This window comes from Camelus ferus, chromosome 10 (assembly GCF_009834535.1).
Source record: "Camelus ferus isolate YT-003-E chromosome 10, BCGSAC_Cfer_1.0, whole genome shotgun sequence".
Lineage (NCBI taxonomy): Eukaryota > Metazoa > Chordata > Mammalia > Artiodactyla > Camelidae > Camelus > Camelus ferus.
Genome location: NC_045705.1, coordinates 53,403,564 through 53,430,294, shown reverse-complemented (window position 1 = coordinate 53,430,294; position 26,731 = coordinate 53,403,564). Strand labels below are relative to the sequence as shown.

Below are 26,731 nucleotides of genomic sequence, written 5' to 3'. Positions count from 1 at the left end.
TTTCACTTTTATTATTGATTTTTCTACTTCTGCTTTGATACTTAAGCTTATTTTCCAACTGTTGGACAGAAATGTTCATAATGTCATCCTTGTTTGTATACAATGTAATTGTATACCTGCCTTGTTTCTAATTAAAATATATTTACAAAGTTAAAAAGAAAAACTTTTAATTTTTAAAATAAAATCTTCCAAATATATATTAGGAGGCATTATTTCCGTGACTATGAATCCTGAATACAATTACTCTTAAACAAAAGAGACATGTGCATTCACAGAGTCAAGGAGCTGGACGGTCCTCCTCTTACCCTTATTGTGAAGATAGGCTATAGCAGAGGCGAGACTCCGAATGATCCACTTTGTCTCATTCTCTGAGAAATGGCCTTTTCTATCCAGAATTTCTTTGAGTTCTCCATCCTCACAAAGCTCCATCACAAGGTACATTTTCTGACATTATATGTTTAAAGCGAGAGAGAGACAACACAGAGTTTTAGTTTGGGATCTTTGAAATGTTACATATTGTATATATATAGTAAAAATATGGTTTTAATTTTAATTTTAATTTAATCTTGTTACGTACAAGATACTATGCAGGATATGAGAGGAACATAGTCTTCACCCTCAAGGAGCTCAGAATATAGTCACAATTATAATACCAGGTGACACGTACTAAGAGAAGAGGAATGCCCAGAATGCCACGAGGCTACCAAGGAGGGGAGCCTCTGCCTGAAGCATGCTCGCTGAGGAGGCGACATTACAGGCAGCCCTGGATGCCTGAGGAGGATTTGTAGGTAGAGAATGTGGGCAAGAACAGGCAGAGCACATGGCATTTTCAAAGACTTCCCAGCTTGAAACAGTACTGGCAGTTAAGGAATAGCTAATATTGGGGGGAAGGTATAGCTCAGTGGTGGAGTGTGTGTTTAGCATGCATAAGGTCCTGGGTTCAATTCCCAGTACCTCCACTGGAAAATAAATAAATAAACTTAATTATCTAACCCCTCTCCCACAAAAAAACAAAACAAAACAAACAAACAAAAAGAATCATCAATATCTCAGTGTTACTAGAATCGGGAGTTTGGTAAGTCAGAGAAGAGTGGAGTGGTGAGGGGGGAGGCCAGAAAAAAGAGGTTGGAGCCAGATTGTAAAGAGTCTGGGATGTCACACAAAGGAATCTGGATTTTCCCCCCATATGCAGAAAGGAGTCACTGACGATCCTTAAGCTGATGTCTGGAGTGGGGAGAAAGATATGTGCTAACATCAATTGTGCATTTCTAAATGAACACTCCAACAGTAGTTTAGAGCAGGGCTCAGCAAACTTTTTTCTGTAAAGGCCAGATCCAGACAGCAAATATTTTCGGCTTTGCGGGCCATGCAATCTCTTCTGCAACCACTCAACTTTGCTATTATAGCATGAAGGTATCCCTAAACAATACCACAAAACTTTATTTATGAACTTTGAAATTTAAGTTTCATATAATTTCCACATGTCATGAAATATTACTCTTTCACATGTTTCCAACCATTTAAAAATGTAAAAAACAGCTTACAGGCCATAAAAAACCTGTTGGTTCACTTGCTGTAGTAGGCTGACCCCTGTTTATACAAGGGTGGATATGAGGCACTGAATGGAGACAAGAAGGGGGGAAGGAAAAGGTGTGAAAAATACCTCGGAGGGAGACACAGTGGGACTTAGTGACTAACTGGTATAAGTGGTAAAAAGCCACAGGTGAATTGTCTCTTTCATATTTGCTGTTCCAGTAGATATGTATTAGGATCACTTGAGGTATTCCAACAGCCAAGTCACATTGAGTCAAAAAGGTTCACAGTCAACTAAAATGCACATCTTTTTCATACCTACTGCTCTTCAGACACAGACTACCCTCCATGTCTCCATTCTAACCTATGCCACGATATTGCCATTGTTGTTTTTAAGATTCTTGGATCTGATCCTATTCTATTCCCATCACTTCTGTGTACAACTTCTGTTTTCAGTCAGCAAGCATGAAAACAGGAGGAGAAGGCTAACAACGGTCTTTCTTCCTATAGTCAAAATTCTGATTCACTAAACCTCAGGACGCTTTAGAATTTCAAAAGTAACTTCAGAATTCTGCAAAATCTAGCACATGAATAAGCTTTTGAACTAGGTTATATTTTTTTCCCATTGACAGCACTGTAGGGATCATGAAATGAAATGGTAAGCGTACTATTTGGAGGGCAAAGTTACATTAGCAGTGCTTACAGTTTAAACTGATGTCAATTTAAAATATGTAAGTTGATAAAAGTTATATCAACTAGAATTTTCTACAAGTCTTTCTATAATTTTTAGAAAACTTATGTAGACCTGGAGAACACTTGGACTCATAAGAAACCATAACATAGTCAAACTGGATGATCAGTATTACTACCTTGGCCTAACCAGTCAGGTGACAATTTCCATTAATCCTTAAGATGGCTTCAGTGGAAGGTCTAGGTATTTGTGTGAGTTGGGGAGGTAGAAAGGCAGACCTGATCTATGTGAATCAGGGCAAACAATACATAAAAAAGAAAATCACAGATGATGGTTTCCTTTGCCTTCAAATTATTCTAGATTTGGGCTCCTACTCATGCCCCAGATGAAGTAACAGACCAGACTTACCCTCCCTCCTGAAACAATTTCAGAAATGGACAAAATATATAAAATAACTTTCAGACACTAGATACCAGGCAACATAGGGCAGTGATCCCTGAGATGGGGGAACCGCTGGGGTAAATCCCATGAGCAACCTAGCTTGCTGTCTAGAGAGAGTTTCCAGGCCACAGAGAAGGGAGAAGGAAACCAAGCAGAGTCCAGCAGTCTACATGAGCTGAGATGGCACTGGGAGACCAGGAAGGCCAAGACAATGGAAAGTCACAGGGAGGAGCACCGAAGAAGAGAGAGCTGTGCACTGAGAAAGCTCCATTGATTTGCAGATGGACCCCCTCAACCCTTCAGCAAAGCACCAATTAGCGCATATATATGAAGGAACTAACCAAAATTGGGAACAGAACTATGCAAAAAGAACAGAAGAAATAATCCCTGGAGCTTACATGTGGCCAGGAAGAGTTTATATTCCCATCAGCCAGACTGGGAAATCTCATAATTCATGGGGCATCAGGTAGAGTACTCAAAAGGATCTAACCTCATTAAGGGGAAAAATTAGCCCTGGACCAAAAACTGCTCTGGCACCACCTAACAAAGCTTAAAGTAAGCTTCAAAAGTATCAAACTATTTCCAAATAACTTAACTATGTCCTAGAATAAAGCTCAAGAATACTAAGAATATCAAAAAATAGCCAGCATCCAATCAAAAATTAACAGGCATAAAAAGAAGCAGGAAAACATAACCCATAATGAAGAGGGAAAAATCAATCAATTAAAGCTGATCTAGAACTGGCACACATGGTAGAATTAATAGAAAAGGACATTAAAAGTTATTACAACTATATTTAAGAAGGAGGAGGAAATAGTGAGCATATTAAGTAGAAAAATGGAAGACATAAAAATGATCCAAATCAAATTTCCATTGGACGAGATAAACAGCACACACAATGTTACAGAAAAAGAGATTACTGAATCTGAAGATATCACAATAGAAACTATGCTAAATTAAACAAAGAGAGAGAAAAAGATTGGAAAAAATGAATACAGCATCAGTATGTTTTGGACAATATCAAGAGATCTCTTGTGTACTTGGAATCCCCAAAAGTGGGAGAAGGCAGGAAAAATATTCAAAGAAATAAGGGTCAAAAAGTTCCTAAATTTGATGAAAACCATAAACTCACAGATCCAAGAAGCTCCATGGACCCCAGGCACAAGAAACATGAAGATAACTATACGAAAGCACAACATAATCAAATTGGTTAACACTGATGATAAAGAGCCAAACTATCCTAAGAAGATTTGAGGATAAAAGAAGCTACAACTTCTTTATTGATTGAAAAAGTAGAGAAGCCTTTTGGCATCATTGCCATATACTGCTCCCACAAAAGATAACTGTGGTCTTTTAACAGTTACCACCACTCCTCATGAATCAAGCACTACAGATGAGGAAACTTAGGTATAGAGAAACTGAGCAACTTGCCCATGGTCTCATAGCTAATAAGTGGTGGAGCAAGGATTAAAATGTACAGGCAATCTGACCCCAGAGTCCACCTGCCTAACCACTATATCATACTGCCTCCAAACAGAGAAACATCCAAGCCCACAGGCTCTAAAAAACCTGGAGGCAGAATAGCAAAGAGCCAGGCTCTAGAACAATTCTAACTGAAAATTATAACCACCAAAACACAAGAATGATAACATCTAGGAAAGAAGGAAGATTAAACATGTTGGTAAGATAAAAAATATCTTCTACATAGTGCCAAATGTGCCTATGACAACTCTACTGGGAAGCTAACCTTGCAAAATGATGACAATATTCCAAGAGACCCTAATGGAGAGCCAAGGATCAAAGCAAAAGGAAGGCTACTTTGAAGGAAGCTCTAATCACTACTGAGTTATATCTGAAGTTGTTTCAATTTTAAACTTTTGTTTTCAACCTGCCACCAGAAACATCACTAAAGACACCAATTTAACCATCAGACACCTAATTGTACAATCAAGAATAAAAAGTCCTCCAGAATGCTCTCATCATTCTCCAGTGATAGTTGCTTATGTCCTTGGCATGAGTCTGTGTCCTAAAGAGATTACTTCTCAAAGGAATGATGTTCATTTTGTATTAATAACAATTTTCAAAATGCAGCACCTCATAAAGCTTTACCTTAGGCGTCTCAAATACTTGTTCCAGATGTATGATGTGTTGGTGCTTCACACTTTTTAGGATGTTCACCTCCTGTTCAAGTAACTTCACGGCAGACCTTCCAGCCTTAAATAACGAGGAGACATAGATTTCACATACGAATTTCATTACTGCTTACCTCAATATAAAAGTTACAGTTATTTTATGTTTTTTCCTATGTTTCCTTGAAAAGTTTCTTTTTCAAAAGATAGCATGCAACTTATTTGCATAATAAGATTAAAGCATGCCCCTTTCCTTTGTCCAATTTTAAGTGATACGTAATTTGGCCTCAAACTACATCTGTTTCTTGGACTGTTTCTATAAATTAGCTACAAAAGGTCTCTATCACCTCACAGAATTATTGAAAATTTTAATATGCTTTTTCATATTTCCTTCAAAATTATGTTGATCCTTTGATGTTATTAGCATGATAAAAATGAAATCTCCTTTCCAGGGACATCAACTAGAAAATGGACATAAAGCATCTCTCCCACAAACTAATAAAAATGTTAGTTATTGTAAAAATAAAATGTTTTTCTTTTGTTTTATTGTTGTTTTGTTTCGATTATATGTATATACATACCAAAAGAAATGATGGGCAGTGATATTCTACACTTAGCCCTGCACTATATAACCTCCTAACTCCCCCTGCCCTCAAAATTTGACAGAGAGAAAAAAGAGAGAGAGAGAAAGAGTACGATGCTGCTAACAAGACTTACCTTTTCTTTGTTCACTTTTTTAATTGCCCACTTAGTTTCTGTTTCCTTGTCTATAGCTTCGATGACCATTCCAAAGCTCCCTTGTCCCAATATTCTTCCAAAGGTATAGATTTCCTGGATAAAAAATAAGAGTTTCTTTGTTTCTCTCTGTCATTCATCAGGTATTACAAATGAACACATAATGCTGACAGGTATCCAACCAAGGGAAGAGTGATTCTGCTCCAGGGTAAAATCAAATAGAAGACACCACATATTTGCTTCAGTATTATAATAAACATATCTTAATTAAACAAAAATTAGTTTTGATGAATTTCATTAAATATCTTCTGGAGGAAAACCATAAAAATCCTAATGAGGAAATGTGAAAAATGCCAAAAGTATAAAATGAACCTCTTCCAAACTAAAATATTAATGAAATGTCTTCATAAGAAAAATGGAGAATGGAATATTAACACATACATACAAACATATGTGTATGTATATATAAGATACATTCATCCAAAAAAATTACCCCAAAACTCTGAGAGCTATACCATAAAATCAATACATACTATTTCCATTAAAAAATCAATTTTGTTGTTTTTATTTCCTTTTGTTTTAGGAAAAGGAATACGTGACAAAAATTTTAATATAAATCAGCTCTGAGAAAAAAATAAAAACCATCCATAGTAACACTATTCACACCAAGGATCCTTCTGCATATCAGACTGAATCCACTGGTCTTGACAAAGCATTCTAGTTCACATTGTAAAATAACAAGTAGTTAACTAATTTCCACTTTCATTTCTTGTGACTTTGGTTGGGGTAGTCAATCTCCTTGGTCTAAACCAACTCCAGGGCATTAACAAGTGCTTCTGGACCCATGATGTGTGGGGACTAGAACATGAGAGAACACCTGAGCTAATGCCAACAGAGGGAAGCCTCTGTTGGGTCAGCCAGCCGAAGCCTGCCTTGGAGATGCTCCGCTCTCCCTATGTGACTACTTTCATCTTCACCATGCAACAAGTAAATTACTGCCAGTCTCCATATCTTCTATTGCTTACATTCTTTCTCACTTTTGTAAAAGAAGATCCAGTGCCCAACTAATTACTAATCTTCTTCATGAAGGGCTTCTCTGCCTAACTCTGCTCTGGGGTGATTGTTCCTTTATTTTGACTTCCTTCAACATGTACCCATTGGTCCTCAAACACTATTATTACTCTCTTGTTTACAAAGATTTTGGCTCATTTTTTTTCCTTCCAAGATGGTCTAGAAACACTTTATGAAGCTGTTTCTTTTGTATCCTTTAAAAAGTCTGCCTGAAACCTTGCAGCAAAATACTCATACTTAGTTCGTGGGAGGAAAAGGGAGAAGGAAGAAAGGGAGGGGAGGGGAGACAAAGGAGGGGAGAGGGGGAAAGGGGAGGGGAAGGAAGAAAGGAAAGAAGGAAAGGGAAAGAGAAAGAGCGAAGGAGGGAGGGAACGGGAGAGAGAGAAAAAGAAGAGAAGAGAAGAAAGAAATGTTCAGCTTCAACATGATAGATTTCCTTAGATATTTCCTTGTGATATATACACACTGGGAGCTACAAAGATGAATAAAACATAATTCCTGTTTTCTCATAATTTGTAACCTATTCAAGAGACAAGACTATTACTTAAGTTGTAAAGTCTTAAGTTAAAAAATACATAAAATGATATTGAGGCCAGAGACCAGAGCTAAAACACTGGGAGAATAAGGGAAAACATTATCAAAGAGATGGCTTCTGAGACAGGCATGTGAGGGAACAAAGCCAAAAAAATAATTGAGAATTTTTTCTCTATAATCCAGTCAAGGCAAGGAAGGCATTTCAAAGTAATAGCAGTACAAATGTGGAATGAAAGAGTGAGCTGATAAATGAACTGAATCAATCAATCCAGCCAGCCAGCACCCAGCCAGTCAGGAACCTTCTATACATATGCATAATGGAGAGAAGCGAAGGACTGGGTGTGTGGAGTTGAACTCTGGAGGAGGAGCTCCAGAGGTTGCTCTTGAATGTTGTGAATGGGGGCTCCTAGACTCCTGCATGGCACATCCTGTCCAGGGGACTGTCCCCAGGACACTGCTTTCCAATGATTTGTAATTACTTTTGGCTTTTCCCTCTTCCTACTACCGCTTAACAGTGAGAATCAAAGTCAGGAAACTAAGATAATTAAAATAAGACAAAACATTTTATTTTTATTATATTTACATGTAACTCCCAACTATATATTATATAAAATGAGTTAAATCTCAACTTCAACTTTTCATTCCCACAGAACAAAAAAATATCAACAATCCCTAACCATTCCCCCATTTTTTCTTGTCCTTTGAAAACTAAACATTTTATCTCTCTGTGGTTTAGAACCACAACTTGGACACAGTATTTTAATACTGTTTATAGAATTTCTAAAATGAGGAATGGGTAGAAAAACAGCCCAAATGATCAACTAGTTTTTTATAAGCTAATCGTTTTCTTCAACGAACTGCTTTGACATCATTACATAGTGGTGAAAATAAGGAGAAAATGACTTCTTGCTTGTAAAATTTTTAAAGGATGCTGTTAAATGGTAATGTAGATGTCTTCTTGTTGACATATAAGAAGTCCACGCTACAGAGTGTGAACGCGGGCGTGACATGCGTCATTATGACAATGAGCACGTGTTGGGGTGCTCACACTGATGTCTGGGAAGATGCCCATTTAAATATTAAGAGTAGTTATCATTAGGTGGTAGAATTTTAGATTACTGTAACTTCCTTTTTTATACTTTCTGAAATGTTTGATATCTTTAAAATGAGCCTATCCATTTAATGAGGGAAGAGAAACTTCAATTATACCAGTTAAGGTTATTTATTTAAAATATGTATATATTTTACATATTTCACAATTTAAAACAGGAAAAAAATGAGAATGAAAAATAGAGTAAGACATATACATGTATAGAAAAATGAAGTAAAGGTAATAAATGTTAAAACTGGTTACATCTGGCTCATGATTTTTATTTTCTTCACTTTTTTATCAATATTTTCCTAATTTTTCACAGTGAACATGTTTTACTTTTATAAAAGTTCTTATGGCTAAATTTAAAACTCAGTAAATTTGTGGATTTTTTTTTAATACAGGCCTTTTATTTAAAGGGGGAGATTTAAATTTTTTAGCTCAGAATTTCTCAGGGAGTTTTTCTGACCACTTCAAGTAAATTGCCAAATATATCTTAAAACATTTTTTTAAAGTTATTTAATGTTAATGCAGTTTTCTTCTCGTAGTTTTTCTTGTTGTGATTCCTTTGATCCAATGTTAAAGGAACACATTTTAATTTCTAAAATGTTACTAATATTTATTTCATATTTGCATATAAAAATTAGAATCCTGGGAAGAATCACATTGGTATTCATTCAATCACAAGCTGGAAAAAGATGGAGGGGTCTATGAGGGAAATTCTGGCCCCCTACCAGTCATCAAAGAATTGAACAGCCAAACCATCTCAAGTCAGTTGCTCTCTCTCTGCATCTTGAATAGGTCTATATAAAGACTCCACAATAGCCCTCAGCAATAGGCAAGACCTGGAGACCAAAATGTCCTCACTTTCTCTAATAAAAATGCCCTAATCATTTTTTTGCCATTAACATTGACTTAGAAGAAACCTGAAATTTTCCAGTAGCTTCAATGTGTTCGCTATATACCTGAATAGCAGCTCCATCGTCCATCCTTATGTGAGGAACTTTCCCTTCTGTAAAGTTGCTCCGACTCCATTGTTGTTGAGATGGTTTTCTCTCTACATCTGTGGTTCTTGAGGGCTTGGACCAAAAAGAAATTTTTAAATTAGCTTTAAGATATAATACACTTGTTGACAAAGTAAAAACCCTAATTTAGATAATCTGACAAATCTTTAATGTATGTCATGATATTTATTGTTTATAAAATGGTTTACTGTCTTTTTCAAATTCTAAGCCCTATATAATTTATTCACTCATTACACTAAAAGAGACCTTAAGAAATTATTCAATCTAATCTCCTGAATTCAGGCAAGTCTACATGATGACCTGCCTAGCAGATATATTAGAACTTAAAATCTTTAAAATCACAAGAGAAGACAACTTCACAGCTTTCTTAATTACTCTTGTTTCAAGACATAACAATCACCTTAAATAGGTTATACACAAAAAATCACTGGACAGACACTCACGAAGCATGCCTTGAATGAAAATAACATAGTAACAACTCACTCAGAGATACCTATATGGCAATAACTATACTGCAGCACAAATCAGAAATAACAGTTTAGGGTGAAAATTTGGAAAAGGTATAAATCTGAGGGCCAAGAACGTAACTTTTCTTAAACCTACTGCTCTCTGTCTCCAAAGCTGTGCTATATTAACAATAATCTTCCACAGTGCCTCTTCTCTATAAAGGTGAATACACCCAAACCAGTCCAACTGGTGGTCACAGATTGTAACTAATGCAAATCAATTTTGTAAGGTATATTTGATATTCCATCTAGATAATCAGGAACTGTCTTAAATAATAACCACTGTACATTTAACCACAACCATAAATCTCATTTTGCCTCAGTTGAATAAAATGTCCCCAAATCTAGATTTAATTCAATTTGAAAACCAATTCATTTCTTTATAAACCATTTTTTTAAAAGACATTGGAATAACATTCTGAATTATTCATAATCCTGGGAGACCTCCCTGGTGGTCCAATGGCTAGGATTTGGCACTTTCACCGCTGGGTTCTTAGTCAGGGAAAGCTCTTAGTGGTGAGGGGAATAGCTCAAGTGGTAGAGTGCATGCTTAGCATACACAAGGTCCTGGGTTCAATCCCCAGTACCTCTAAAAATAAATAAATAAGTAAACCTAATTACCTTTCCCCCAAAACAAAATAAAAAAAGAGTTCTTTTGCATAATCCTGGGAAATCATTAATTTGGGCAGTGGTTGGAAATGTTGTAAAAGAAATTACCAGCCAACTTTTCTCACGTCTTACATAAAAATAAAAAAAGTTACTTTAATAGCCAAGAAGGCAATGGAGTAGCTGACAAGGTCCCATGGGATATAGAGGAATCTAGGGATGGGATTAGGAAATGGAACATCGACTTGTGTTGAGATGTATAATCTTCAATATTTACCAAATCTTTTCCAGAGGCAGTATCTTTGATGGGTTGTCTTTCTTTTTTTCTCTCTGCTGAAACTGGAAATTCTGAGCTACCAATGCTTGATGTCTGTGACATTTCCACCACCGACATTGGAGAAAGCCTTGTTTTACAAGAACATACACAAAGTACATTTTTCTGAGAAGTAGATGAACATTTGGAGCATTTTGTGGATTTTTTACCAAAGCCACTATCAGCCATTTGCTTAACTGTGCACCAAAAGCAACTTGAAAGAAAGAGGCTTTTACTGTTTGAAGAAAAGAACTGGACCAAAAAGGTTAAGGTAAGCTGATGGTGAAAACGGTAACTTCCAAGTGGTGAGGTCCTTGGGTTAATGATGCACTAGACTTACAGTCACACATGAGAGCTGCAGGAAGAAAAGAAATCACCATTTAGAAAATTCTTTCTTATCCTATCACTCTCCTAGAAATAAAAGAAAAACTAGCAACTAGCACCCAAAGCATCCTGCCAATACTGAAATGTTAATATTTACAATAAAATTAGAACATAGTTTTAAAAAACCAACACATTGTCATCTTCCAAAATTGAATTCTTGAACTCTAGACATTTTATTTATTTAACAATCCAAAGAATCATTCTCTGTTCGGAACCATAAAACTGCTGAAAAGCATGGTTTAAGGAAATCAACTTGGTGGGTTGGTTATCATTTTTTTAATGAAGTAGAGTAGAATAGATAATATCTGAGTATATTGCATAGATCCTTGGTCAGTTCAGTGAAACTTTAAAAATATATGCAGATACATATGTACAGAAAGTGTGTGTGCGTACTTGGTCACAGTATAAAGTGCAGTTCTTACTGTGTGTTGTAGTAAAAAAAAAAAGGCTTAAAAATACTGATATAAAACATCCATTATTGTGATTTCAAAAGTTAAGCCTTAGTCTACTTATTATTAGAGCAAATCTATATTGTATGCTTCACAAAAGAGTAGATAATTGTATTTTTATAAAACTATCTAATTCTGAAAGCTCAAAGGCAATATTAGAAGTATCCTCGTTTTTATTCTCAAATAGAAAAATAGGAACTAGTGGGTGCTATTTCTTCCTGTGTGTAGAACAAGCACACCCAGCACTCTACCCAACTGGAGCTATTGTAGCTGTATGGTGGCAAGGTAGAGAGACATGAGCTGAGGAAGGAGGGAGAATATGTTCTGCAGCACGTGAAAGAGAATACTTTGAGAAACTTCCAGAAGTAACTGAGAGTACGTTATTCTGGTTTTGTGCCATCCTACTACAGATATTATTTAAAAACGTATTTTGTGGAAACAATCTAAATGTCCATCGACAGATGACTGGATAAAGAAGCTGTGGTATATTTATACAATGAAATACTACTCAGGCATAAAAAAGAATAAAATAATGCCATTTGCAGCAATATGGATGGATCTGGAGATCACCATTCTAAGTGAAGTCAGTCAGACAGAGAAAGAAAAATACCATATGATACACTCATATGTGGAATCTAAAAAAGAAAAAGAAAAAAGAAGACACTAATGAACTTATCTACAAAACAGAAACAGACTCACAGGCACAGTGAACAATCTTACGGTTACCAACAGGGAAATGGGGTGTGAAGGGATACATTGGGAGTTCGAGATTTGCAAATACTAACTACTATATATAAAATAGATAAACAATAAGTTTATCCTGTACAGCACAGAGAACTATATTCAATATCTTGCAGTAACCTATAATGAAAAAGAATATGAAAACCAAAAAAAGAATATGAAAAGGAATATATGTATGTATATGTATGACTGAAACATTATGCTGTACACCAGAGACTAACAAATTGTAACTGACTATACTTCAATTTAAAAAAGTGTATTTTATAGTCACAAACTGATAAAGCTGCAGGTATACGGAATATATCTTTGTCCTCTGAACTGGAATAAACCTGACCAGAACAGGAGGTAGGTGTCTTTATTTCATTAAAGAAATATCCTTCCAATTTTCCTGCCTAAGACTGGTTTTCTAATCAGAAATGAGGGCTGACTTTTATCGAATGTTTATCTATTGTGATTATTCTATTTTTTCTTATTGGATCTTTTGATATGCTGTATTATATTAAAAGCTTTCCTAATATTAAGCATTCTCACATTTATAGTATGAGTCCTACGTGATCATGATGGATGATTCTTTCAATGTGCTGAAAAATGGACATGCTTGTATTTTGACTTTTCACAGTTATATTCATAAGTTCAACTGGTCTATAATTTTCCTTTTCACTCATCTTTGTCAGGTTTTGATACAAGATTCTGGCAGTCTCATAAAATAAATTGGGTATCTTTCCATCTTGCAATGCTTGGTAATAATCTGTATAACATGGGAATCTACAAGAAAATCTCCCAGGCCCATAGGAGTTTATGAAAGATATTGCTAGTAGTTAACCAATATTCATTTTCCCACTCTTCCTTATTAACAGAATCCTGATTTTTGCCTGGAGCAGCAACATGCTAATTAAAATCCTCCCTTTCCCAGCATCCCTTGTAGCTTGGGGATGGTCTCGTGGCTGATGATCATGAACCTTATAGATGCAAGCAAAGCTGTACTTACAAGAAAATTTATATTCTTAAACGTTTATCAAGGAAAGGATAAAAATATACTATATGAGCAGTCAAATCAAAATGAGATAAAAACATGGTTAAGGAACAAAATTTAAGATGAACAGAAATGAAAAAAGATGTAGGTTTTGTTGCATTTTGACTACAAGGCCCCTGATAAACTGACCCCTCACTACTCTCAGATTTCATATCTTACCAGTCTCACCCTTGCTCTTGATACACTGGTCTCCTTTGCTGTTCCTTGAATATGCCAAGCATATCCCCTTCTCACAGCTCTGGCCCTTCTGCTTCCTCTCTAAAATATCTGCATGGCTTGCTCCCTCACTTCATGATGATTTCTGCTCTTTTGAGTGACCTCTTCTAACCACTTCATCTGAACCAGCAGGCCCACTGACTCTGTCTCCTTACTTTACTTTATTTTTATTCATAGCATTTTATCATTTCACTCAGAAAGTTCTACACCAGAGTTCTTTCCTACTTTTAAGGAACAGAAAAATCCCATATATGTAAATTGTTTCAGAGCAATGAAAGCCATCCAATTTATTTCAGTCAGTTAGAATAACCAAAATCAGATCATGGCAGTGTTCTCAAAAAGGGATTTCTTGCAGGCCAATCTTATTTGTGAATTGATGCAAAAATCCTAAATGTTGTACTTGTATTTATCCCTGGTAATATGTACAGCATATTCTAAAGTTATTAGACAGAAATCATAGACAAGTCAGCCCAGTAAGTATGACCTTTCATCAAAGTAGTATGAAAAAACTCCTGCTGTGATTAAAACTCGTAATAGTGAACACTGGAAAAGGTGCATAAAGAGCACCCTCCAGACAGGTAGAGGGAAAAAAGAATGCAACTGATGACAACTGATGACACACACACACACATTCTTAAAAACACTTGACCTTATTTTTCAAGTATATGTAGCAAGATAAAGAAAACTCAGAATGTACCTGTCTACACTTTGCAAAATGACTTAACTTAGGCCTTGGAAGAACATACTTTGCATTTCAGGTTAAATATAAAACCTGTAAACATCAATGACTCAGAGCAGTAGAGTAGATCTGCCAATAACAGCCTTTCAGTTACGGAAAATAGTGCTTCCTCTCCACAGGTGTAGAAAAGTCCCATGGCAGATGTGTAAAGCAGCATTTTATGCACACATCAGGAATACTGATTTTATAGTACTTTTTATAAGAAACTGAAAGAAGTGTTCCTAATGTAAAGGTTTATTTAAAATGTAACTGTGTTCCTTCATTATGAACAGTACTCCTAAAGCATACTTACCAAATCCCTCAGGTTTTACTACACACACACACACACACACACACACACACACACACACACACTTTCCACAAACTTTCAATAGAATCTTTAAATATTACATATTCCATTTTTAAGACAGATTTTTTTTCCTGTGCATTGAAAAATAGTTATCTTTTTCTTAGCTCTATTCAGAAAACATCTCCTTTAGTTTTTCCCTCAATTTCTCAACAAATTGTATGATCACAATATCACTGACACTGACATAGGCTTCCAGGTCCTTTCTCGCTCCAGGTTCTGACATATCTGTTACCCTGGACGTATCTGGTAGCTGTGTTCAGAAAGCAGAGGAGATCCTGTTACTCCCTGACGAGCTTGAATTCTGCTCTCCAACTTACACCGACTACTGCCTTTGCCAAAGCGACGTTCTACTTTCCTACCCCAGCAATCCTAAAACAATAGGTTGGATAGCTTCATGCAAAATTTCTTGACAAGAATTGGATTTCAAATTTAATTTCTTTTTGGCTGGCTGAATTCTAATTATTTTAGCTTAAAAACCAAAATAGAACAAACGTTTACTCAGAAACAATTACTTCTTTCTCATTTATGAATTGATCTGAAAGAGTTGCTACTAAAATAAATCTCCTGTCTAGCAGGACAAATGATGTCATTCATATTTTAGGGTCAAAAAATGAATCAGGTATTGCAAACCTAACATATCTTTATGTAAATACAAAGACAAATGGCTCTTCTATAGAATCAAAGAATTATGCTTAAGTAAGACGTTCGATATAAAGATACATTAGAAAACCAAAGAAATTTCTAATGTTACAGTGTTTCTTTGTGTCTACAAAGACTAGACATGTATGGGTATTAAACATAATGTAAACAAATAAAAAAAGGTCAGATCTCGTCAGTGTTTAACTAACATGTGAGCTTTCCTTTGGCTAAAGGTTTTCATTTTTTTCGGGAATAAGACAAGTCAATGGAACAACTGATATGGAAACTCTCTGAGCTTTTATTTAAGCATAAAAAGGTCTCTTCCATATTGGCAGATACACTTACAGTAATTTCCTGAAGAAAATGAACACAAGAATAGTTTTATGAGATGTAACTAGCTACAATTTTCATCCTCCAAAGCAATTTTTTAGTTTTCTTTGCTAAGACTATGTCTACAAGGAACCTAACAGTCGATTCAGTTTAAAAAAAAAAAAGAAGTGTTCTATTCAAGTGAAGGAAAAAAACTGGATTGTCTGACATTACGCAGACCAAGCGAATTGACTGTACATTCACCTTTCAACTACTTATTTTCATAACATGCATACAGAACCTAAGGAGGGGCCAGCTGGGCTTTCTAGATCATAGTGTTGCTATATTTTAAATGAGACCAGCACTTGTTTACTATTTCCATTCAGGTCATGATTAAAGAAATCAGTCTGTGCTGTCTTATAAAAGGATTTAGAGTATACTTAAATTTTGCATTACTTGAGACACATAAAAAGTGTTTAACAGCTAATGTGTGCTATTAGTTTTTTAATTTTAATGTGTATAATAATATTCCTCACTCATTAAGCTGTAATCTGGAGGGACAGTCTTTTTTTTAAATTCTTATCTTTTTTATTGAAGTGTCGTCGACTTACAATGTTAGTTTCAGGTGTACAGCAAAGCAATTCAGTTATACATATACATACATACATACATACATACATACATACATACATAATTTTTTTGTCAGTTTCTTTTCCATTAAGACTCATTATAAGAAACTGAATATATAGCTCCCTGTGCTGTAAGCATCCTTGCTGCTTATCCACTTTACATATAGTCATATGTACCCATCAATCCCAAACTCCCAGTCTATCTGGAGAGACAGTCTTAAATGTGGTCCCCATGCTGACCGTTTAAGGTAAGAATAGATTTTACTAAGAAAGTTTGGCTTAAAGAGGCTGGATAAAACCTGGAGACCCTCTCCCGGATTCTTTCCTGTTGTTATCCACTGTATTTTCTCCATGTACGTTACAAGCAACCTGAAGCCAGGGACTTTTATGTAGGCACAGACTAGTCCTTGAACGTAATACACACTCAACGAAAATTTGTTAGTGTTCATTTTGTGGGAAAGAGCCAGAATCACGTATCACTTAGGCAGAACGATAGGCAGGTATATAGAAGAGTCATCAAAGAAAGGAGGGTTCATGCGTGATTCAGAGAGTGCGTGCCAATTTCAATCTAATACAAAGGCTTCCTAACATTTTGAGCTGTCAAACTTGAAAGGAAAGACCATCTCCGTCACCAGAAGTATCCAAGTAGAGAATGGAAGGTCAGCTGGCAGGAAACCACACAAGACATTTAAGCACAGACTAGGATGCCTTGAGGTTCCTTCTAACCTTAAAAGTCTACAAAGATGAATCACCCCTTCTAATGATCAACTGAGGTGTAGCAGACATTTAAAGGAACCAAAGTGGCAGCTGACCTCACCTCTGCTGTGGAGGTTTCAGTATTATCTTGAGGGTCCTGCTTTCCTACCACAGACCAGGCCAAACTAGTTACAGCCTCCAAACTCACCCCAGCCCATCTGAATGTCTCCTTTAAAGAGCAGCACTGCTAGGCTTTACCATGGGGGACAGGGTGATAGTGAGGAGGTGGAAGGGGTGAGCTGGATGGAAGGCTGGATGTGCTAAGGAGTGGTGGCCTGCTGGCTAGAGAAGAAAAAGCTAAATAAAGTGTAGAGGAAAAGATACTTTAAGTAAACAAAAATAAGTCTACCTTCCAACTCATGAAATCAGAGAATAAGAGGTGAAGAGTGAGCAAATGGGCCCACATGTAGCTAAGGGAGCCAAAAACACAAGGTTGCTAAGAGAGTCCAGAAGAGAAGCAGAACCACGCTGAGGACTGTGGCAGGAACACTCAGCTGTGCTCCACTCAGGACGCTTAAAAGAAAATAGTCTTCTTGTACTCAGGAATCTTCTTTTCCAGCTTTACTGAGGTATAACTGACAAACAAAATTGTTAAGATATTTAAAATGTACATGATAATTCAATAACTGTATACAATATGAAAAGATTCCCCTCCATCGAATTAACACATCCACCACCTCACATATTAGATACAAACTTCAGTCGTAAGATGAAAAAGGTCTGCAGAGCTAATGTATAACATGGTGACTACTGTTGATGACACTATACTTATTACATAATTGAAATTTTCTAAGAGACTAGAACTTAAATGTTCTCACACACAAAAGGAATCTTAATCCAATTAGCAGTAGATCAGTAAGATGAAGAATTTGATGGCAAATTTGAAAGGTTTGCTAGCTTCATTTATCAAATGCCAACTAATATTTTTGGATTAATAAAAGATATTACTGTAAATTTGTGTAGTCAGAGACCTTTCCTGAATGAGAAATATTCCCAGGAGTATTGAAAGGAACTTTCCAAAGCCAACAACTTTCCATGAAACTAGTTAGTTAGCTAAGCAAAATGTGATATAATACTGAAACCCATATGTTTCATACCATACGAGAAAAGGCATTCTGACCCTCCAGATCATTTCAAATACTGGGAGCACAACTTAGAGATATCCAGGCAACTTTTCTCTTGTAGCTAGATGTCTGAAAACTCGACCACTCCAAACAGTCTACAGCAAAACACCAACAACAGATTCCATGATCCCCGTTTTCAAGTTTCTGTGTAGGTAATATTAATTTAATAAAACAGAAAACAACAACAAAAATACTTCTCTTAACTGTGAGCCCCTCCAGGGCAGGAACTAAGTTCTATTCACCTTGTCATCTTGTATCCAGTAAAGGCCTCCATTATTAAATAAGGACTATTGATTGAAAAGCATTCACTGATTGACAGAAACAGTGTTTTCCAGCTTACAAATAATATGCAATGTAGCTGCCTGATGTAAGAAAGCCAGTGGCTTATCATGTAAACAAATAACATCCTTGAGGAAGTCTCCTGGCCAAAAAACTGCACTACAACCCAACCCTCACTCTATCCTGAAACTCCCATTCTAGAGCAAAACTCCAAAACCCCCATACTAGGCCTGACCTCCATCCTCTACTCTAAATTTCCACCTGCTTCCTGAAAGGCCCCTATCAGACAAGATGTGTATTATGTTCTATTCAAGACTTTTGGTTTTCAGGAATCTAGAACGATGCACAGACACAAGTATTTATTTTGGTGAGGGACCATTTTGTCAAACTCTTAAGGGTTTCTGCAGGCTAAGACTAGTCCCCAACAACTACAAGCCTTGGTCATAATAAACTTTATTATTACTCAGATCTTCATATTCAACAAAAGATCACTACTTTTTGGCAGATGGTATAACTATCAATGACTGGTTCATTTTTCTTTCATAATAAAGTGTGCATGCCATAGCCAAGACCAAAAAAATTCTAGTGAGATATATATATAGAGATAGATAGGTAGATAGATAGATAGATAGATAGATAGATAGATAGATAGATAAAACTTCTCAGGCTCCCTAGCCAAATTGCTCCAAGCAAAGATACTAATTTTTTGGAAGAGCCTGTTTTCCTCACTCCTAATGATGAGCCATTTATCTGCAGCACACAAACCCCAGACTTACAGCCAGAGCAAAAGCATTTAGAATGTCATATCTCAGGCATCAATGTGGCATGGCTATTAAATTCAGCAAGACAGGAAAGAGAGGGGAAATGAGACCTAAAAGGCACTTACCGGCAAGGGTTCTGTATGTCTGGCCAAGAAGAGTGTCCAGAGGGCAGTAATGAGCTAAAAGAAAAGATCAACAGAGGTCCAAGTAGAAGGGACCAACTGAGAATCCAGCCATCTAACCATGTTTGTACGTACCCAGCAAACATTTTCTGGGTACCTGTTATGTACCAAGGATTGTGCTGGGAACACAGAGACTACCAAGACATTGGCTTTACCAATAATGATTATAGTAAAGATAATGACAGGTATGTACAAAGTACAAAAGTATTTTATTATTTTTGTGGTGTGATGATAAATAAAATTGTTTCCTTAATTTCTCTTTTTGATAGTTTGTTGTTAGTGTGCAGAAATACAATAGATTTCTATATGTTAATTTTGGATCCCGCACTTTACCAAATTCATTGATGAGCTCTAATAATTCTTGGTGGCATTTTTAGGATTTCCTATGTATACTATAGTATCATTTGCAAAGAGCGACAGTTTTACCTCCTCCTTTCCAATTTGAATTCCAGTTATTTATTTTTCTTGTCTGAGTGCTGTGGCTAGGACTTCCAATACTATGTTGAATAAAAGTTGTGAGTGTAGGCATCCTTGTCTTGTTCCTGACCTTAGAGGAAATGCTGTCAGGTTTTCACTATTGAACATGATGTTAGCTGTGGGCTTATCATAGATGGTCATTATTATGCTGAGGTATGCTCCCTCTATATCCACTTTCTAAAGAGTTTTTGTCATAAATGGATGTTGAATTTTATCTTTTGCTTTGTCTGCATCTATTAAACTGTCCTAAAGAATGAGTTGGAGTTCACTTGGTGAACAAGTCAAAGAAATGCTCTCTAGACAGGGACACCAGCACATGCAAGGGCCCAGATCCTATGGTTCAAGAGGAGTAAAAGAAGGCAGTTTCCACTTGAAGGCAAGAATAACAGAAGAGAGAAAGCCAGGTCTGTACTAAGTAATGAGAAGAGGGAAGAAGCACTTCCAGGAAAGATCAGGGTTAAACAAAGGTGTCTTCTCTTAAGAATTATGGTTCCACCAGGCACAAAAGACAGATGAGGTGAAGTAAAACATGAGGTTCTCATTCTGAGAGAGCTGCAAGAAAGAAAGGACTGCTGCAAAGAGTCTTAGGTGAGCACTTACAACCCTGACACCAATTAGCCACAGATTTGGAGTGAAGAGAGAGTGGCCACCAAACTGCCAAAACTAACTCATCCAGCAAGTATCTGAAGCTTAGCCATCCACGGCAGGGACACAGGGCTTCAATGGATGCTGAAAATATAAACTGTAAAGTTCTAAAGTATGCAGAATAAGTCCTAGTCGGTACAGTCAATCCAAATCTACTGCCATATGAACAAATTAGAATTTAATGACAATTTCACTAGAGTCAATGTTTCAATATGACAGAATATATGGATTATTTCTTTTCAGTTCCAAATTAACAAAAAATACCAAAGGAAGCTTACTACTATAAATTCCACAGAAAATATTAAGTTACTTATTTCATACACACATGCACATATCCCTACTCCAACTTCAGCACTACTGCAAAAAAAGCTTCATCAGTCCCAACAAGAACAACAGCACCATTCTACCATTTGGGGTCTGAAGACCCCAAATTTCTAAACAATTCATGAGCATTTAAATCTCAGGAGTCTTCTTAATGATTCTATTTTACACTTACAGAAAATTTTAACTGAAATTCATTTGCCCTTGATAGTCAGAAAGAACCCAAGCTTTACTGTTAGACCAAGGTTCAAATTCTTCCCCAGTGACTTAACATATGTGGTCTCAGGTTCCTTATATGCAAAATATATAGAGGGGGTCTATACACCTACATGGCAGAATTGTTATAAGGATAGGATATAATGCATGTCAAGTCCTCATACATTGTAAGCTCTTAGTAGAGGTTTTTATTATTATTGTGAAACTCTGACAAAAGTAGCACCAGGAAAGTATTTTACCAGTCATAATCTCTCAATCTAATGCTCTAAATATTGTTCAACATGGGTTCCAAAATACAAATCGCCATCTAATTAGTTCATAGCTAGCTTAGAAATAACCTTATGGGAGCTTACTCTAGATGTACGCAGCTGAGCTGTAGAGGGAATGGCTTGCTGGACTGGCCCACAGGCAGCCTGTGAAATGTTCAATTCTGAATGCTACAGGCACTGAAATATCACATTTATAGGAACTTTATTTTTCAAATATGTAATGCTGAATATCAAGGAGACTATTTTAGCCTAGCCAAGGCCACAGTCTCTCAAAACATTACTGCTCTATGTTATACTTTAACAACTGATCAAGAAGGAATAATATATAAATGATAAGGTTTTCAGAGAAAAAAGAGGTATCTGCATCCATGGATTTATTTACATGGTGAGTTTTCCAAACCTTGCAATGGAACTGCAAAAACAATGTGATTAAAATCGATAGAGCACATCATTTGCTGATACTGTTGCCCAAGAAAAGGCAATAAGCCTTAGGCATGTTATTACTAGATTACACAATTTCACTGACAGGTTCAAGATTTTTAAAAGAAACTGAGAATAGAGAGGATTTCTTTTTTGAAGTCAAGGGATTTTTTTTCTTCAATTAAAAGGAAGTCATCATTTCTGTCTTTTTTATGATGAAGATTTGAAATGTCCTCTATAGTATTTTTAAAACTAATATGAATATTAAATTTTCCTTTATTTCCTAAAATAAAAATAGATCAATGATCCTGATTAAAATTAAACTGAAAGGTACTTTTGTTTAACAATACCATATCTAACCATATATCCATTCAACAAATATCAGAATGTTCAGGGACTAGTGGTTATAGGATTATTGTTTCTGCAAAGTCCATGCAGACAAATGTGAAAGTCCAAAAATATGAATTTCCAAACCTTTTCTGCAAAAATGATCAATGACTCTCTTTTCATGTCTTACTGATGAAATGATAAACTCTGAAAGTCCTTCAAAGAATGCTGTATTTCTATATTTCAAAGTATGCTTTTTAATCAGATAGCAAAAGTTAGCCATGTAGACATAAATTCATTTGATAAAAGGTGACCAAATAAAACTGAACCTAAAATCAGCAAGACTTTTACCCTAGACAGATCTTCTACTATACTACAAACAGAAAACTGCAAACATTGTTGATTGCTTTATAGTGAAAATTCCAAAGCAGAAACATTCTGTAGCATGGGAAGGCTGATGGAAACAACCATGTAGTTTTACCCTTATGACAAAAAAACTGTTGATGAGAAGAGGTGATATGATTTTAACTATGAATCCTGATAGGAAATAGAATGCTAGGCTCACAGAAATAAATAAATTGACCCAGGCATTAGGCCTACATTTACTAGCTTTTACCAAGTGAACAGTAGAGTCTATTCATGGGGAGCTTAGGTCTTTAGACCACCACCAGAAGTAGATAATTTTAAAAAGAAAATCTATAAAACATCATATATTTTCTTGTCACTAATGTACATACAGACTTACATATAAATATAAAAGCTTTATGTTCTAAGGAACATGAAAGATGCTCAACATTGCTAATTATTAGAGAAATACAAACCAAACTACAATAAAGTATCACCTCACACCAGTCTGAATGGCTTTCAAACAAAATGTTTCAACAGGGCACTTAAGCAAAAATATTACTTAAGATGTGGGAAAGCACTTCAGCCTAAGGCAACAGGAAAGAAGATCCATTTAACTCTGTTAGAGGGCGGAAGTTTCTACAAAGGAGGTTGGGAAATGCAGAGAAAAGACTCCTCCCTAAACAGGAGTTTAAAATGAATGAGCATCAAGATCCCAACCAACTTTAAATGCCATTGACTACAACATGTTCAAATATGAAATGGCAGAAGCTGATCTACAGCAAGTCTAACTCATTTAAAGGATGGGGTTTAGTTATTAAATCTTATCTTTTGGGGGAAATCTATAGGGAGAGGCATTTTTAATAAAAGCCTTCCATGTAACTGTAGTCGATTTCCATTCTTTATATGCGTAGGAATAGTTCTTTCCAAATTTTTCAATGAAATCAACACTCTAAACAGGACATTTGAGCCAAGATATCACACCCAAATAAAACAGCGGTAGAGTTAAAATAAGCATATTATTTGTTAAGCATTTTCCATTAGGTCCTAAGGCTGGTGGGAGTAGGGGCTGAAAAGTTGTGCTAAGTCCTGTTAGCTCCTTAGGATGGAAGAAAGCCTTTGCATCCAAGGAAATAAGAATGTGGGGAGCATCACAGTACCTTGAAATGGAATGAGGATGTATAATACCTGCACTAAGTAAAGAATAAAAGGCGGAGGATATAGCTCAGTGGTAGTGTGTGTGCTTAGCATGCACGAGATCCTGGGTTCAATCCCCAGTACCTCCATTAAAAAAATGAATAAATAAACCTAATTACCTCTCCCTCAAAAGAATTTAAAATTTTAAAAAATTTAAAGAATAAAAAACCTAATCACAATCTGAAACAAGTATCACTTATTTAAAAAAACATTTAAAAAAACAAAAACAACTTGGGTTTGAGAAGATCAGCCCTGAGGAGACAGCAGAAGAAAAAGCATTTAAAGCACTCATATGGAGAATCAGAAAGTAAAAGCACTCTAAAGTAAAAAGCAAACTTACTGGTAAAGGAAGAAGAGATGGTCTTGGAGTGGAAAATGCTTAGAATCTTGATTTTTTGTAGTAGTAGAGAAATATGCACCTATTATATACATTGGAAAAATGAAAGACACCCCCCATTCCCCAGCCAAGGGAAAAAAAAATTAAATATTTGGAAATTTAGTAACACTTTCCAAAATGCTTTGACATAAAGAAAATCAGAACTGAAATTACAAACCCTCCAGAAAACTATAAAGAGGAAAATGTTTCCTACCAAACTTATGGAGAACAGTGAAAGCTGTACTCAGAAGAAATCTTATAGCTTCAAATGTATTTCTTATAAAAGAAGAAAAATGAAAAAGAAAATTAACCTAGTCCTCAGCTTTAGCAACTAGGAAAAAAGAATTAAATAAACAGAAAGTAGGAAGAAAAGATAAAAAATGGTAAAGCTTCAGTTAATGAAACAAATATCTCAAATAGCAGAATGAATATATCTAAAAACTGATTCTTTGACATGATTAATAAATTAAAATTAAAGAAAATGGAGAGTAAATATATATATATATGATTAGAAGTATAAATAAATCACAAGTGTAGATAAGAAAGCCCTTAAGATAATTATAAAACAATAGTACTTGCAATTCTACAGTAACTTTCCTAGTTACAATTACTATATGACAAATTACCCTCAAATTAGGGGCTTAAAACAACAAATATTTTATTATGCTCACAGATTTTATCAGTCAGGATGTCAGGGAAGGCTCACCTAGGCTAGAGTCTTTCAGGTGACTGTACTGAGATGTCAGCTGGGCTGCAGTCATCTGAAGGTTCTATTAGACTGTGTATCCAAAATGGCTCACTCAACTGGCTGGCAATAGATGCTGGCTGATAGCTGGGATCTTACCATGGCCTCCCCAGTATGGTGGGCTCAGAGCAGTCAGACTTCTTACATGGTAACAGACTTCTCTCAGAGTGAGCATCCCTGAGAACTGGGTAAAAAAGCCTCATGGCCTTTTCTGAACCAGCCTCGGAAGTTACACAGTATCACTTCTGACATATTCTATTGGCTGAACTAATCATAAACCTGCCTAGATCCAAAGGGAGTGACCATAAATCCATGTCCTGATAGGAATATCAAAAAACTTTGCAGAAATGATTTAAAACCAACACAGCAACAACTCTGAATCCTAGAGGAAATAGATAATATTCTGGAAAACGTAAATTCCCAGTCACGACCCAGGAAGAAGTAGAAAGCTTGAATAGATCAAATGCCACAGAAGAGATAGAAAAAGTGATTAAAGATCAGCCATTAATTAAATGCACCTGGTAGTTTCACATGAGTTCTATGTAACTTCTTAAGAGAAGAAGTGCCATGTTATTTAAATGAGAGAATCTCGAACTTTAGTAAGCATCCGAATCTCCTTACCAACTAGTAAACATGCAGATTCCTGGGCACCATCCCCAGATATTCTGATTCAGTAAGTCTAGAATGTGGAAGAAGGATCTGCATTTCTAACAAGCACACAGATGATGTTGATACCACTTGTCCACAGATACACTTCGAGCAGCAGTGATTTAAACCAGTTAGCAACAATGGCTTGTTGGCCAAATCTGGCCTGCTGTCTGTTTTTATAAATAAAGTTTTATTGGCATACAGCCATGCTCATTCATTTATGTATGTCTATGTCTACTTTTGCACTACAATGACAGAGTTGAGTAGGTGCAACAGAGACTAATCCACAAAGCCTAATATAGTTACCATCTGGCCATCTGCCTAAGAAAGTTGCCAACTCTTGCCTAAACCAGTTTTATTCTACCTTCAGTTAGCCACTATACTGAAGAGGATGTATGATGGTCCAAGCTCAGTGAGGAAGAAGGTTGTGGTCCATTAGAGACGTCTACCATGGGCACTGCAAGAGGTTACTCGTAGCATGAATGGTATCTATTTGCTGAGCCTGACTGTAAAGTATACATGTTTTAGGAATCTTTTCAAAAAGCTGTTGGATAACTGCAACAAAATATGGGTGCAATGCACACATTTTTAGCTATGCCATTAACAATGTATCAGATTTTGTTCCAACTGCTGTGGAAGTTATTACAATAATATGTAAATATTTCACATTCATAAAAAAGTGAAGAAAATAAAATCATTTTGTGATTTTATCAGAGTGTAATACAGACCAATTTTGTCATGTTTGTACACAAGATTTCTGAGATTGATGTCTGCTCTTGAAAGAATACTAATAATTTTCAAATGCTATGAGCCTATATTTTATCAGTTGAATATGTCTCCATTATTAAGACATCTTTCAAAGATCCTGACTCTCAACTTTGGGGGTGATTTTTGAACATTAACACCATTTTCCCATGATGTTATTTCCCAAAAAAAATGACCCCGAACATACCAACAACAGAAATGAAATCTTAAGATTTGCATATTTACATTATTATTTAAAAAGAAAATATGCATTTTTCATTCTAGGCAAAAGAAAAACTGCACAAGAAAATATATGTATATGCTTGTTGTTCTAGGCAGAAAAAAATTGCAGATGAAAATTTCCAATGTGGGCAAGAAAAAGATAAATGCTAAATCCCAGTAAAGCAGGAAATGCCATGACTGTCGTGGCAGCAGGACTGCCACGAAGCCCCAGGATGGTGGCACAGGAGAACTAACTACAGAGTAGAGGCCCCAGAGGAACGAGGTAAGGGTTGCCAGGCATACCCAGGTCTGGAGTTTTTCTCACCATTGTGTTACTCCTTGTGTTAACAAAGCCTGAAACGTAGAAAAAGCTCAATAAATATTTGTGCAAGGAGGATAGGAAGCACGAAAGGTGAAAGAAAGGGAAGGCAGAAGTTCACACAGTAAGTAAAGCTGTGGCTCCATTTTAATTACCAGAGGGTAGTTAGAAAGAAATGTTGGGGAAGGTAACTGGA

The 26,731-nt window shown here is 36.0% G+C and overlaps 1 protein-coding gene across 9 annotated transcripts in view; it reads right to left on the bottom strand.

Annotated features, from left to right (window-relative positions):
* Positions 1-26,731, bottom strand: part of STK33 (serine/threonine kinase 33) — a 129,481-nt gene that overhangs the window by 46,074 nt on the left and 56,676 nt on the right. For 8 of the 9 annotated variants that reach the window (XM_032489090.1, XM_032489089.1, XM_032489097.1 and 5 more), the window contains 5 exons: positions 10,639-11,029; positions 9,190-9,303; positions 5,512-5,625; positions 4,775-4,879; positions 306-444 (listed from right to left, as the gene is read on the bottom strand). In XM_032489090.1, coding sequence (XP_032344981.1) covers positions 306-444; positions 4,775-4,879; positions 5,512-5,625; positions 9,190-9,303; positions 10,639-10,863 — 697 coding nt within the window. In that variant the 5' untranslated portion in view covers positions 10,864-11,029. The remainder of the gene's footprint in view (positions 1-305; positions 445-4,774; positions 4,880-5,511; positions 5,626-9,189; positions 9,304-10,638; positions 11,030-26,731) is intronic. The other variant, XM_032489096.1, reaches the window with a different exon arrangement.